Below are 14,335 nucleotides of genomic sequence, written 5' to 3'. Positions count from 1 at the left end.
TTACTATGGTAAACTGATTATGAAATTATGACATTAACTATCATAGTAAAATTATGGAAATATCTGCCCAATGTACACATATAAAATAATAAGACCCGGGTTAATATCCCTGAGGCTTTATACCCGAATACTTAAGAAATACATTTATATTTACATTTAGTCATCTAGCAGACGCTTTTATCCAAAGGGACTTACACAGAGTTCAGGGAGCAATAAGATATTTGTCATAAAAGAGCAATAATACAATAGATGCTAATACAAATATATAATCCTCCTGTTTTTACAATACTTATATGTTATTGTTTTGCATGTTGTGATTAATCTTATTCTGACAATATTTACGTCATTAATTTTATTTTATGAATCTTATCTGTGTCTGACGTAGGCGTGGTCTGGATTTTCTCTTGTTGTGCTTAATGTACATAAATAATATTGAACGTAAATAATATTCATAAATTCTCAGTCTCCAGCGTCAGCCAATCAGTTAGACCCATTTGCGGTACGTTCAATACTTAATATTCATGAGCCAATCCTACACCAAAGTAGGCCGTTATTCGTCACCTACCAATCAGGTACGCCAAGTGGACAGCGTCACGTTACGTAATCAATATTAATGAGCCGAGCCTTCAGCAGCGTGGCCGGAAAAAAAGTGTTTGCTGGGCACCGTCACATGACGTCATTAATATTCATAAGTCTGATACGGCGGATTCCGGTCCGCGTATTTTGACGCGATTTTGCGTCACTTTAATGAATTTAAAAGGACGCTACAGAGAGGCGAATTGTTTGTGCAACAAAATCTGTGCGTTATGATTTCATCTTAATTCGTCATTAATTACCGAGGGATGAATCACCGGAGACGGGAAATATTACCGGCGTGAGATATTAAACCGAGGGAGGAGAGTGGGTGTGTGCGTGTGCGCTCAAGTGTGTGCTCGCGGGTTTTGCGCGTGGGGTCGGTGTTCTCGCGCACGGCACGGTAAATTAAACCCCGTTTGCGCGTCTCGGGATGGTCGGTGAAGCTCATGCACGCGCTCTCCCGTTTGGTATCCGCACCATCCCGGGGTGTGACAGATAGACACGGGTCCGCGCCCGCTGCGCTCATGGCAGGTCCCGCGTTCACGGGCGCGCACGGGACCTGGATCACATCTCGGTTGCGGGAAGACGGCTCCCCTTCATCGTCGTTATCATCGTCATCCGCGGAGAAACCGCGCAAACGGAGAGCGTTTCATTTGGTGAAGCTGCGGCAACCGGCCGCCCCCGGTAACAACAACACGCCGTTTGTGATCTCGGGCCACATCAAGCACATCTGCAGTAACTGCAGCCGCGGGAATGACACCCGTCCCGGTGAGTGATCCGCTTATTACTGTGATGATGATGATGATGATGATGATGATGATGATGACGTTATAAAAGAGATCATCATCGGCAAGATATCAAATTATACAAATAAATGAGCACTCCTGAATATATTAGATCACACTTTATATACAGTATTTAACACACAATGTGTAATACTTTATGCTTGTTTTACTTTGGCCTATTTTCTTTATATGTTTACATGTAACTTGACATGATGTGAGTATCTCTAGCAGAAACATTAAGATGTCAATATAAAAGTGATGTCTGTGATCTACACAACATTCCTCGTGAAAAATCAAACATGTTCTATGAAGATTCATCTCTTTTCCATTTGTTCAGTGTTATTGCTGCTGGAGAGAAACAATAAAACAAATGTTGAGATTACTGAAAGTAGTGACATCATCACAGTTTATTGAGGATTAAAATAGTAAAGGATGTTTACTATTTATGTTAAACAAATGAAATATGGAAAACAGAATATCTATTGTAAATGTAGATTTCAGGCAGAAACATGATAATGGAATAAAAGTAAACAGTCTCTCTCTCTCTCTCATTTAATGACTAATTTTAATGGTAATTATTGTACCTTTCATTTGTACTGTTCAGAACATCAGACGCTGTATTTGCTCTTTGTTGAATTTGATGTATTCGCTCGTGCTACTTACATTACTGGAGAATATCTGGTCTTTCTGATATCTTTTATCAAAATGTTCTCTATACAGTGTTGAAATATTTTGCTTTGATCTTATGTATCTGCTGTTTCTTCCTTTTCTTTGACTCCAATGGTTACATATTTACCTTAAACATTTCTACATTCTCTTAACTGACTGTATAGATGATTTTGTGTTATTTGATCTGTGTTACTAATTGTACAAGTAATTAAAATATCTGAAACTGAGTTATGTAAGACTGAATGGAAAACCGAATGGAAATGGGTGTTTTTTTCCGTAATGGAGATTATTGAAAGTTTTTTTCCAATGACTTGATTTTAAAGACTTCTGCTGTTTCATTTATCGCACAATAAGTTTCTTTCCTAGAAAATAACCAACATCTTCAGTCTTATATTTGTGTTTTATCATCATTTGTTTTATTTGACACATCTCTGTCTGTTTGTCAGCAGAGGGGGCGGAGCGTCTGGCGGCGATGCGGTCTGATTCGCTGGTGCCTGGGACACACACGCCACCGATCCGCCGGCGGAGTAAACTGGCCAGTCTGGGGCGGCTCTTTAAACCGTGGAAATGGAGGAAGAAAAAGAGCGACAATTTCAAACAGACGTCTGCTGGTACACACGTTACTGCACACGCAACTGCACACACTACTGCACCGGAACTGCACACGCTACGCAACACGCAACTGCACACGCAACTGCACACGCAACTGCACAAACTACTGCACCGGAACTGCACATGCTACGCAACACGCAACTGCACACGCAACCTCACACGCAACTGCACACACTACGGCACCGGAACTGCACACGCTACGCAACACGCAACTGCACACACTACTGCAACGTAACTGCACACGCTACGCAACACGCAACTGCACACGCAACTGCACACACTACTGCAACGTAACTGCACACGCTACGCAACACGCAACTGCACACGCAACTGCACACACTACGGCACCGGAACTGCACACGCTACGCAACACGCAACTGCACACGCAACTACACACACTACTGCACCGGAACTGCACACGCAACTGCACACGCAACTGTACACGCAACTTCACACACAACTCTACACACAACTGCACAAGCTACTGTACACGCAACTGCACACGCAACTGTACACGCAACTTCACACGCAACTGTACACCAAACTGCACACGCAACTGCACACGCAACTGTACACGCAACTTCACACACAACTCTACACACAACTGCACAAGCAACTGTACACGCTACTGCACAGACTACTGCATACATTACTTTATACGCAACTGTACGATGATGTGTTTCCATATCGTTACACTGTACTTGTATATGTGTAATGACAATACAGTTGAATCTAATCTAATGTGTTGATGTGTTTTGTGTTAGTGCTGGAGAGAAAGATGTCGACCCGTCAGAGCAGAGAAGAGCTGATCAAGAGAGGAGTGTTGAAAGAAGTGTTTGAGAAAGGTCAGTCTCATTTCACTAAAAACATTCATATTATTGTTGAAAATGCATGAAACAAAAATGACAAAAAACTTAATTCACTTAATAACTTTTTTTTCTCATTGTTGTTTTTAAAATATTATATTTTTTATGTTTTAAAAAAAGTGAAGATCAAAACCATTATTTTAAAAGTTTTTTTAAATGGTTAAAACGAGTCCTGGATTTTCATGTCACTTCCGAAACAGTGCATGTTGTAGTCTATTGGCTGAGACAGATTTTAGCCACACCCCTACATTTTTGATCACGAATCATTACTGTGTCCCTCTCTCTAATAACTACACACTGAGTGGATCGGTCATATCATTGTGAAGTAAATGTGTTCAAAAGACTGAAAATCTGTGTTTAACTTTGAGGAACGTCACTACCAAACATCTTTTTTTCTGCAATTAAGCAAACGGTTTCGGGCGTTTTGTGTGTACATCTGTTCAGAACTGTGCTTGCTAACCATGAGCTGATTATCATCTTTGAACTAGACTCAAAAGTATAAAAACAGTCACTAGCAAAGAGAACCTATCACTGGGTATCATTGTTTCGGTAGTGACAAACAGAAACAACTAACTCCGTACAGTTCTGCAAATCATCAGTATTTTAGTATGTTTTAATAGTGATATAGAATGTGAGCTGTTGGTTTTCTATGATGAATATTTACTGTCAGATGTGTGTCTGCTGTATGTGCAAGTTATTTGTATTAACATTAACAAGTGAGGAAAGTCTGTTCACATTAAATATTGAGATCACTACAAAAACATTACTATTGCTAGTGAAAATGTGTCACGACCGAAACCGAAATGTTATGATAGTGTTTGGGTCAATGTATATATATAACTAAAGAAGCCTTAACTTTGAAATCAGGATGATTCATTTCATGTCTTTTACAAAGAAAGATTCGATTAATACAACAAATATCATAAATTAGACTTGAAATGTTATTAAAATGGTAACTGTTATTGATTTACACGTAAAAATTATTTAAAAAGCAGATGTAAATAAAATCCTTCTTATTGAATTGTCTATTATTGTGTTTCGGTAGTGACGGAATTTGGAGAGAGGAAGAATATGCCAGAACGTTCTGAAATTTGAATGTGAAAATTGACTGCTGAATTACTAGAAATGTGAACCTTTGATATTAAACAATTCACATACATTAAACATTTCTGGGGAAAAAACTCTGAAATGTTTTCAACTCTGATTTCGCACCAATTCTGTAAAATGGCCCATATACACTATATAAATGTATGTAAAAAATATATAAAAACAACATAAGTGTATGTATTAAATTGATTACATCAAATAATATCTAAAAGTAATTTGACAGTGTCTGCAGGTTCATTGTCAGATTCAGTAGATTGTATGTAAAAACAATAAGAATTTGTAACTATTTTCAGATGACAAAACAAATGGTTTTGATCTGTGTGTGTGTAGAGGAGGTGAGTGTAGATGCGTCTCATGTGTGTGTCAGTGATGTGGACAGACAGACCATCATCAGTCCTGCGTCAGAATCTACAGACAGTAACCTCACAGGTACGCACGCCTCTACGGTTCATACATCCATACAAACACTGAACCTGAAGGTGCTTCAGATAAAAAATCCATCATCTCCTCCTGTAGTTTCCTTCTCAGGAGCGCAGTCGTCTGGAGACGCCGTGACGTGTCTTACGGATCTCGCATCAAAGCCGTCTCAGGCCCCGCCCTCTGTGAAACCTGTGCCGTTGCCGAGTGACATCACACACGTGAGACCGGCGACACTAAAACAGCCACCTGCCTTACCGCCAAAGCCATACAGCAGAATACCCAACCACCTGACAGGTGACCTCGCTTCACATATACATACACAAAACTACTTCCTATGACATCACCATCACAATACGGCTGAGCTACGTCAAACATTACTTGCATACCTTGGTAATTGTCTGTATTATTTGTTATATAATACATATTTATCTATCTATCTAAATATCGAGGCTGTGTGTTGGATCGCAGGGGATTGCAGATACTTATGTATAATTGTATATATAATGTAATGTAAGTCGCTTTGGATAAAAGCATCTCCCAAATGCCTAAATGTAAATGATATGCAGATATTACCGAGGTCATTGAAGTCTTAAAGAGACAGTAACACAACAATTGAAGTCATCTTTTGAGGAACCTCATTTTGTGTCTCTTGTTTTTATTTTTTAGAGATGCTCGCCAAACTGTCACCACCTCTTCCTCCAAAGAAAGTGTTGATTTGTGAGCCGGCACATTCATTTCCACTCAAATGTCTGCCGTCACTGGGCGCGCACACACACACACACCCGCAGCAATACGCCACCATCCCTCTGTCACTGCACCCGCCCAGTCGCATCATAGAAGAACTCAATAAAACCCTCGCGCTCACCATGCAAAGACTAGAGAGGTGAGCACACACACACACACACACATGCACACACATACATACAATCAAACATGTGCACACACAAGCACTTGCTTGCACACACACACACACACACACACACACTGCTTTCCATGTACACACTCTTCATCACACACATATACAAACACACAAACATGTGTATACACACACATACATGCACACGTATACACACACACACACACACACACACACACACACACACACACACACACACACACACACACTGCTTTCCATGTACACACTCTTCATCACACACATATACAAACACACAAACATGTGTATACAAACACATACATGCACACGTATACACACACACACACACACACACACACATGCACACACAGACATACAATCAAACATGTGCACACACAAGCACTTGCTTGCACACATACACACACACACACACTGCTTTCCATGTACACACTCTTCATCACACACATATACAAACACACAAACATGTGTATACACACACATACATGCACACGTATACACACACACACACACACACACACACACACACACACTGCTTTCCATGTACACACTCTTCATCACACACATATACAAACACACAAACATGTGTATACACACACATACATGCACACGCATACACACACACACACACACACACTGGTTGCCATGCACACACACAAACACTCACATGCGCACATACAGTCTGTACAGTATACATGGTCATTATTGAAGTAATGTGTGTGTGTGTAGTTCTGTTCTGCAGGCGGTTCCCTCTGTTCTGGTGGAGATGGAGGAGGAGAAAGAGAACAGAGACTCTATGCACCACTCAGCAGCCTTCACACACGCGTGCGAGGAAGAAGACGAGGAAGATGATGACGACTCTTTGTTTACAAGTATGTCAGTACAGCAGTGCACTCACGTCTGACGGTTATTAACATCACGGCTGTATCATGTATTGAGTTTGTCTGTGTCTGTAGGTACATTGGCTTTAAGGATCTTGCGTAAAGATTCACTGGCGATCAAACTGAGTAATCGACCATCAAAGAGAGAACTGGAGGACAAAAACATCCTGCCCATGATGAGCGATCAGGAGAGACTCGAATCCAGACATCAGATCGGCACCAAACTCACCCGGTCAGAAGAAAAACACACAAAACACAATTCACATCAATAACAAACACACAAACAACTCTACATAAAAAAGAAATATTTACAGTTAAAACCGATACAGTCGGCACAATCCTTCAGTTCTCGAAAATTAAACGTTGAACACATTTCACTTGTTTTATACCTGCATGTCGATTCCTTTAGTGATTTCAGCAAAACTTCACACAAGAACGTCCTTACTGTGAAAAGGTTTATCCATGTTCTCCTTCAGAAAACACATAATATATGAACCGAAGTGTCACGTTGTAAACTGAAACAGCACACGTTTATCCATCAGTAAACATTCAGTTGCAAATGTGATGACACACCGATCAGAATCTCAGTAGGAGCACAAATGATAGAGATCTGAAACTGCATCCTAGAATCATCTACAGGGCATTAAACTCACAGTAAACATTTACAGCATACTGTCAAATAAACGTATGTGAGAAAACATTCATTATTCCGTATCCAGCACATATACACCCTCAGATTTGCGAGAGGATGAGGAATATCTACAGTGTTTATTGTATTGCCTCCTATTGACAAATCGCTTTATTGTTTCCTTTCTCTTCTCTGTACGTCGCTTTAGATAAAGACGTCTGCTAAATGGAAATGTTATTTATGCAGTTATACTGTATTTAGCAAGTTTGAATGGTTTTGATTGGACCTGAAAATAAGATGCTGAGGGAATCGGGTGAGAAGTTTCGGGTCTGTGTTTAGAGTTTCAAGAAAATGAGGCAAATGTGTTTCAGCAATCGAGGAAAAACTGTGATATCTCAAGTATTTCTCCTAGACGTCAGTGAAAATAAATGTAATTTTTTTGAAATCTCATGTTTCTCCTGAGAGTTTGAGGAGAGATGTCAAAAATAATTTACACCTTCATGTGTCTCAACATGTGACTCATTTCATTCTCATTCTCAGCAATAACATCTAAGACTAACTTGAGACACAAGTGAGAAATCCATCACTTCAGGAAAAATAATTGAGATGTTTGGTACCAATATTAATGATGAAAATGTTTGGTGTCCGTTCGCAGTCGACTCAGTCAGAGACCTTCAGCGGAAGAACTGGAACAGAGGAACATTCTCAAGCGTAAGTTATCACAACATCACCTTCAGTCACATGACATACAATTTCTGTCCATTAGCAGTCGAGCGATTCATTCAGTCAATTCATTTGTGTAATAAAGTCCAGCTTACAACCGACGTGTGAGAAATATGAAAACATCATTTGACATCAGAAGCGGTTTGAGTCTGGATGATGTGGAGACGAGGGCATGTGTGTATATTTCATGTGTTTATGCAGTACAGCGCTGTTGAATGTTCTGTGTTTGATGTCTGTCGTTCAGCTCGAAATGAACAAGAAGAACTGGAGGAGAAACGAGAGCTTAAGAAAAGACTCTCGAGGAAGGTGAGCAGAGATTTCAGGGCTTTCTAATAACGGTTCCTATAGCAACACCACACATTAGATCGGAATTACACCACAAATTAACCGTATGTGTGTGTTGATGTTTATTCAGTCCGAATGACTGTAGGAAGGATTATGACATTTCTGTGCTTTCATTGCATTACACACTCCTTCAATCCACACGTGACGTGGTTGCAAGTACTAAAAACATTCTTTCACAAGAACAAAGATGCTTGCAATCCTCTCTTATTATTTCTTCAGTTCGTTCAGAGCATTTCAAATTCACAAACAAAAATAAATTGTACTACCAAATACCACTGAAAACAACATCTCCACAATCTCCTGTGTGTGTAGTTGAGTCAGAGACCGACCGTAGAGGAGCTCCGAGAGGCCAAGATTCTCATCCGCTTCAGTGATTATGTGGAAGTGGCGGAAGCTCAGGATTACGACCGACGGGCCGATAAACCCTGGACGCGTCTCACTGCCGCCGATAAGGTTCACCCACTTTAACAACTGTTTACTCTGAGCGCATGTGAGATTGATCGTTGATCGTTTGTATGTGATGTTTGTGTCGCTCACAGGCCGCCATACGTAAAGAACTCAATGAGTTCAAGAGCACAGAGATGGAGGTGCACGAGTCCAGTCGACATCTAACCAGGTGATCAAACACAAGCAGCTGACATCATTGCAAACATTATAAGCACCTTATGATTCATATTATTTTATTCCTAAGAGTACTTATTATTATTATTATTTGCTTCCAATAATCATCCACTAATCCTTGTTGAGAAAAGTGATGGTAACGCATTTGGTTCACAATAGAAATGAAGAAAAACTATTTTTGTTATTCGAGACTTTATACACTTCAATTTGTTAAAAGTATTTTATGGACTCAGAACAGTTGATCTTTCTTCATCTTCATGTTTAGGTTTCATCGACCGTAACTGAGGATTTGAGTTCACGAACGCTCATGTGGAGCTGTTTGATATGGTGAGACTGTGAACTTGAAACAGGCATCACGACCGATCGAAGCGTCGCTCAGATTGAATTCAGAGCATCCGATCCCGAGTCCCACATCACCCGGGAATATCGACCGGCGTCGGCTGGCAGATCCTCACCGTTGAGATTTAAGAGCCGGTGGAGAGGAAGGACAGAGCTGTTTGTGTATATTCTGACAAAACCTTTAAAAAGCCGATGTCTGTCAGTCGTATGTGCTCTTATTTTACTTTTCAGATCTGTTGGGTCTTGGAGCAGCTGATATTGTGATATTGGTTTTCTATTCATAATCCAGCAGAAATGAATCAATCAATCATGTTGCGGTCCATATTTTATGTTTCGTTTCTTTGTAAAGTCGCCAAATGAAATCCAGACCATTGTTGAGTGACAGCAGAGCAATAATGTGTTTTCAGATGTTAAGGTGTTGTCGTCTCATTCTCTCTCTCTCTAGGGTGAAGGGCGTTTGGTTTACAGGTGCACATTTGCCAAAATGAAACCAAAACTTTCGTTTCGTTTCACGAGTCAAAATAATCTGCGTTATGTTTTTCTATTTTATTTTATTATATGTGATCACAGAAATGTCCACATTTTTTATGTTCATATTAAGATTTTTAACAGACTTTGATACTGGAGGTACAAGCAGCGCATAAAACGAATAAATCCTACAAACGTAAAGGTTTTTTCAGCATTCTCTCACATCTGCCCATCACCTCTTCTCCTACAGAACTCACACAAAACTGAACCTTTACAATCAAATGTGTCTTTGTGTTCCACGTGTGACGGCGTTTTGGGTGAATTATTTCTCTCACACGCACATCTGAAACACCATCAGAAGTGCACGTGTTTTGACTGATGGATGTCTTTTTGTTTCCATTAATGTTCGGCTCTTGTGCAGCTATCAGCTCACATTATGGGGAAGAGAGCAGAACGTGCATGTTACGTAATGTACAGTCACTCCTGAATGATGTATGATGTATGCACATCCTGATGTAAAGGAACCTAATAAATAATAGAACCACACACACACACGCACACACACAGCTGTGAGTCTTTGTGAGTTGTTCTTCAGGTCGTTCGAGAGATCTTGAAGTTTCTGGATGACAGTCATCTGTATTATTGAACAGAATGCATGGGTGTCCCGCAGTATTTGTGCCAGAGGTCGATGGCTTTTGTCACGATAGCATCTGTATTTTCTTGTGGTATCTGTGAAGAGAAAGTGAGAATTTGTTTAGAAGTTCGGCAACGTTTCATCCTCATCTTGGAACTTCAGAAAGAACTTCTCAAACCGACCAAAACAATTTAGGCCTAAAACTATCCAGGAAGTGCTCATTGCATTCATTTTTAAAACTGTGAGATAAGTTGAAATATTTTGTGGTGGTAATGAAGATTTCGACATCTTCGGTACAGAAAGCTTGTGTACACGTGTGTACTCACATTAGACAGGAAGTTGAAGACTCCGTCAGGGTGATTCATTCCCATCAGCATGATCTTATAACTGAGCAGAATCTCAACGGCAACAAACACCAAAATCTTACAGGATCCACTGATCACTTTATCCCACACCCTGTCAACCAATCACATGACAGGAGTTTTGAGTTGGATCAGGATCATAGTACACGACTGTATATTTTCAGTATTTGTAAAACATTATTCATTCTGTGAAATATGTAGTAAAAGGTCTAAAATCACCAAACATCCTTATCAAGAAAATGGTTCTTAATTGTGGTTTTAAAGTCGGCATGAAACGGAAGTAGCGATTGTCTTTTGCTCTGTAAAGCATTACATCATAAAAATAATGATGTGCATGAATAAATAATTGATATTAAACACTACAACACTGTGAATGATCATTTTTAAAGTCATGCCGACTTTTAATAAGACGGAAGTCATGAGTATGCTCTGCGGTTTTAAGAATTGTACTTACTAACTTACGATATATCTTAAGTCTTATTTTTTTAATGAATCTGATCACGGCTTCAGAACAGGAAATGAAAGAATAAAAGACTGTATGTAGGCAGTTTGACCTCTGTAGACTGGACTCTGGTAAACAGCCTGCGAAACAGCGTCTGAACCACAGACAGTACGGCAGTGAACCCAGACTGCCAGACGCCTTCAGATGAGCAAACAGACCGCTGTCCTCCTGAGACAAGAAGTGCTCCAAACTCTTAGGCTGAGAAAGAGACAGATATCCATATGAAATTCCTCAACACCAAACTCTTTGAATTCTAATCCATTTCTTTCCTAAGATTAACCTCTCAATACAAAACATTCGTAACTTTTCTCTTAAAGTCGGCATGAAATTAAAAATGATCATTCTAATTGTTTTACACAGTGTAGCAGTATTTATTATGAATGATTTATCTGTGCACATCATTTGATATTTTTTATTAATTTGCATTTGTAATCTTTAATCAAAATCATTGAGCCATTTGTAATGACCGACAGTTTAAAAGCTGCTGTTCAAATCTTTCACATTTTAACGATCAAATCAGTTGTCGTTGGATAAAATCAAGAGTTTTTTCACTCGGGTACACATCACAATACGGAAAAAGGCAATCGCTACTTCTGTTTCATGCCGACTTTAAATTGTAATTTGTGAAAACTATGGCAGTTCTTCTTGAGAATAGTTTGTGAATCCAGCTCCAGGAGCCTGTCCTTTAAGCACACTTACCAGGTGAGGTATAGAGTCTCCAAACTTGTGGTTAAACTGATTGACAAAACATTTGATTAGCCAATAGCAGTCCACAGGGTCATCAACAATCTCCTCCATCGCCCGGGCAACAGCCAGGAAATGTTTATCCCCTTCGACCTAAACAAAGACAGCTTAGAGCCCTTAATGCACATCGATGTGTGAGAATGTGATGAATACTCACAGGTGATCTCAGCTCAGATCTTCGTGGAAGCTGTTGGATCTCCAGCTGATACATCCGGAGGTAAAGATCTGTAGGGGGAGTGGTCGCGTTCACAAACCTCATGGCCGTCAAAGCTGAGATGACGTCTTCAAACTGCTCGGCACGATACCGGGAGACCAGAGCGTGAGAATCAGTGTGAGGAGGTAATAAACCTGCAGACACACAAACCCGTTCATGTAATGTGATGCGTTTCTGAGAGGCCCAAATTCTCGTCGATGAGAGAAAATGTATGTGTTTACAAAATGTGTTTTAGAAACGTTTTTGTGAAACTATTGATTTTTGTGATAATCCAAAATCCTGTAGTTTTTAGTTTTTTGACAAATGAAATATAAATATGTCTTTTAATAACATATATGACATTATATTTATACATGATTAAACCAAATTGCCTGTTCGTGACGTTTGAACGTCATTTCTCACTTTAAAACCCAAAGTAAACGTCTTTCAGTCAAAATGAGCTAAAGAATATTTCAAATTCAAGTAGCTGTGTAACAAGTGAAAGTGATCTATTTGTCAGTTCTGGTGACTGCAGCTATCCCTTAACAACCGGCTCTCTGAACATTATCCCTTACATGTTAACTATAATCAACTCAAATTCTCACCCAATAACACTTTCCACACGTGTATCCTGTACATGGACGGCAGTGGAAACCTCTGACTGAATGTGCTTAACTTCTCCACATCTGAAAGAGAAATTCAAATCTGACTCGTGTCATAATAACCACAACACAACTGAATCATGAGAAAACCTCAACATTGGATAAAAGCGTCTATCAAATGCATAAATAATAATAATAATAATTAAATAAACTCTAAATGGGCTATTCCAGTGTGACACAAAAGCGCTCAGGGAATGTATGTTTTACCAACATATTGAACCATCTTGTTTATATTTAACTAAACCTCTGTTGATAGAGTTTAAACATCAGAAAAATGTCAGTCTATGCACGAGTCTTCTATTTAATAAAAGGCAAATAAACATGCGTTATGGATATGACAAAAAAGGACATGGTTTTTGGAGACCACAAATTTTATAGGATTTCTGCGAATTAAAATGCACAAAGCTGAAGAAATAATACCCAACAAATGGAGAACAGATGACTCTTTATATAGAACATCAAATAATGACTTCATTTATGAGGAATACATGTATGGACCGTTATGGATGTGACATTGCTGAAAATGGCACTTGTGACTATGAAAGAACTAAAAATTAAACAAATCCTTTCAAAACTTGAAGAGAGACATCACATGGGTCTCTGAACCACCATGAACCTTTGATAAAAATGTTTTTTTCATGGTAAGGTTGATACTTTCACGGAATTGCCTGGATGTAATATTCTCTGTTTCTTAAATGTATTGGGCGACATCTGTGATGTTGTGATGATTGTTATTGATCACATGTGAGTGTTACCCAGTGGATTGTCCTTCAGCAGAATCTCCAGAGATCTTTTCTCCTCCACACCTCTGAATCCCAAGTTCTCATAATACGCCGAGCGGAAGTTTCTCTGGGGATCTTCAGCCATGATCACTGAAACAATAACAGATCTGAGATCAGCCTGAAACCTATTCAAATATACCCTACTAATAACAATACCATGGTAATGTCAATCCATAATATAGTCTTCAGTAAGGACCACTAACATTTCTGTCAGAATATCACGGAAAACCCCGTGGAAGAGATGCTCACTACTGCTGATACCTGTGACGTGTGGCACATTTCCTCAATAGTAAAACCCATACACGTTTATTTAAAGGATGACGTAAAACACTTGACGTAAAGGAGATGATTCATTACCTTCTGCTGCTGTTTCTCTCGCGAGTGTGTGGTTGTTAATTTTAACATCTGAATGCGATTAAAATGAAAGACATTCTGAATGATTATTATCATCATCATCAGATCAACAGAAAGCCGGATGTGTTGTTTGACCTGTAACATAGGTTGGATTTGGCAGATCTGTGTCC

General features: G+C 39.5%; 2 protein-coding genes across 6 annotated transcripts in view; one reads left to right on the top strand and one right to left on the bottom strand.

The window, feature by feature from the left end:
- The window catches only part of phactr1 (phosphatase and actin regulator 1), a 17,685-nt gene extending 6,396 nt beyond the window's left edge, over window positions 1-11,289 (top strand). Inside the window, exons 1-13 of one of the 4 annotated variants that reach the window (XM_079475598.1) lie at window positions 673-1,344; window positions 2,477-2,641; window positions 3,407-3,487; window positions 4,946-5,044; window positions 5,132-5,329; window positions 5,702-5,918; window positions 6,657-6,799; window positions 6,884-7,040; window positions 8,092-8,147; window positions 8,404-8,465; window positions 8,817-8,957; window positions 9,044-9,120; window positions 9,391-10,658. In XM_079475598.1, coding sequence (XP_079331724.1) covers window positions 1,023-1,344; window positions 2,477-2,641; window positions 3,407-3,487; window positions 4,946-5,044; window positions 5,132-5,329; window positions 5,702-5,918; window positions 6,657-6,799; window positions 6,884-7,040; window positions 8,092-8,147; window positions 8,404-8,465; window positions 8,817-8,957; window positions 9,044-9,120; window positions 9,391-9,406 — 1,734 coding nt within the window. In that variant the 5' untranslated portion in view covers window positions 673-1,022 and the 3' untranslated portion in view covers window positions 9,407-10,658. Of the gene's footprint in view, window positions 1-672; window positions 1,345-2,476; window positions 2,642-3,406; window positions 3,488-4,945; window positions 5,045-5,131; window positions 5,330-5,701; window positions 5,919-6,656; window positions 6,800-6,883; window positions 7,041-8,091; window positions 8,148-8,403; window positions 8,466-8,816; window positions 8,958-9,043; window positions 9,121-9,390 lie in introns of those variants that run through there. The other 3 variants (XM_079475599.1, XM_079475597.1, XM_079475600.1) reach the window with 3 other exon arrangements.
- Window positions 9,770-14,335, bottom strand: tbc1d7 (TBC1 domain family, member 7). 2 transcript variants are annotated; one of them, XM_079474502.1, is made up of 8 exons: window positions 14,015-14,096; window positions 13,785-13,901; window positions 12,973-13,053; window positions 12,332-12,522; window positions 12,130-12,267; window positions 11,483-11,628; window positions 10,893-11,022; window positions 9,770-10,661 (listed from the first exon to the last, which is right to left on the bottom strand). In XM_079474502.1, the coding sequence occupies exons 2-8, from the start codon at window positions 13,894-13,896 to the stop codon at window positions 10,572-10,574; spliced, it is 888 nt and encodes a 295-aa protein (XP_079330628.1). In that variant the 5' UTR covers window positions 13,897-13,901; window positions 14,015-14,096; the 3' UTR covers window positions 9,770-10,571. The 2 variants fall into 2 exon arrangements, with proteins under 2 accessions (XP_079330628.1, XP_079330627.1); XM_079474501.1 differs by lacking the exon at window positions 14,015-14,096 and adding an exon at window positions 14,169-14,335 and having other exon boundaries at window positions 9,779-10,661.

This window comes from Barbatula barbatula (genome assembly GCF_947034865.1).
Source record: "Barbatula barbatula genome assembly, chromosome: 15".
In the NCBI taxonomy this organism is placed as follows: Eukaryota; Metazoa; Chordata; class Actinopteri; order Cypriniformes; family Nemacheilidae; genus Barbatula; species Barbatula barbatula.
This window is presented reverse-complemented; position numbering and strand designations above follow the sequence as displayed.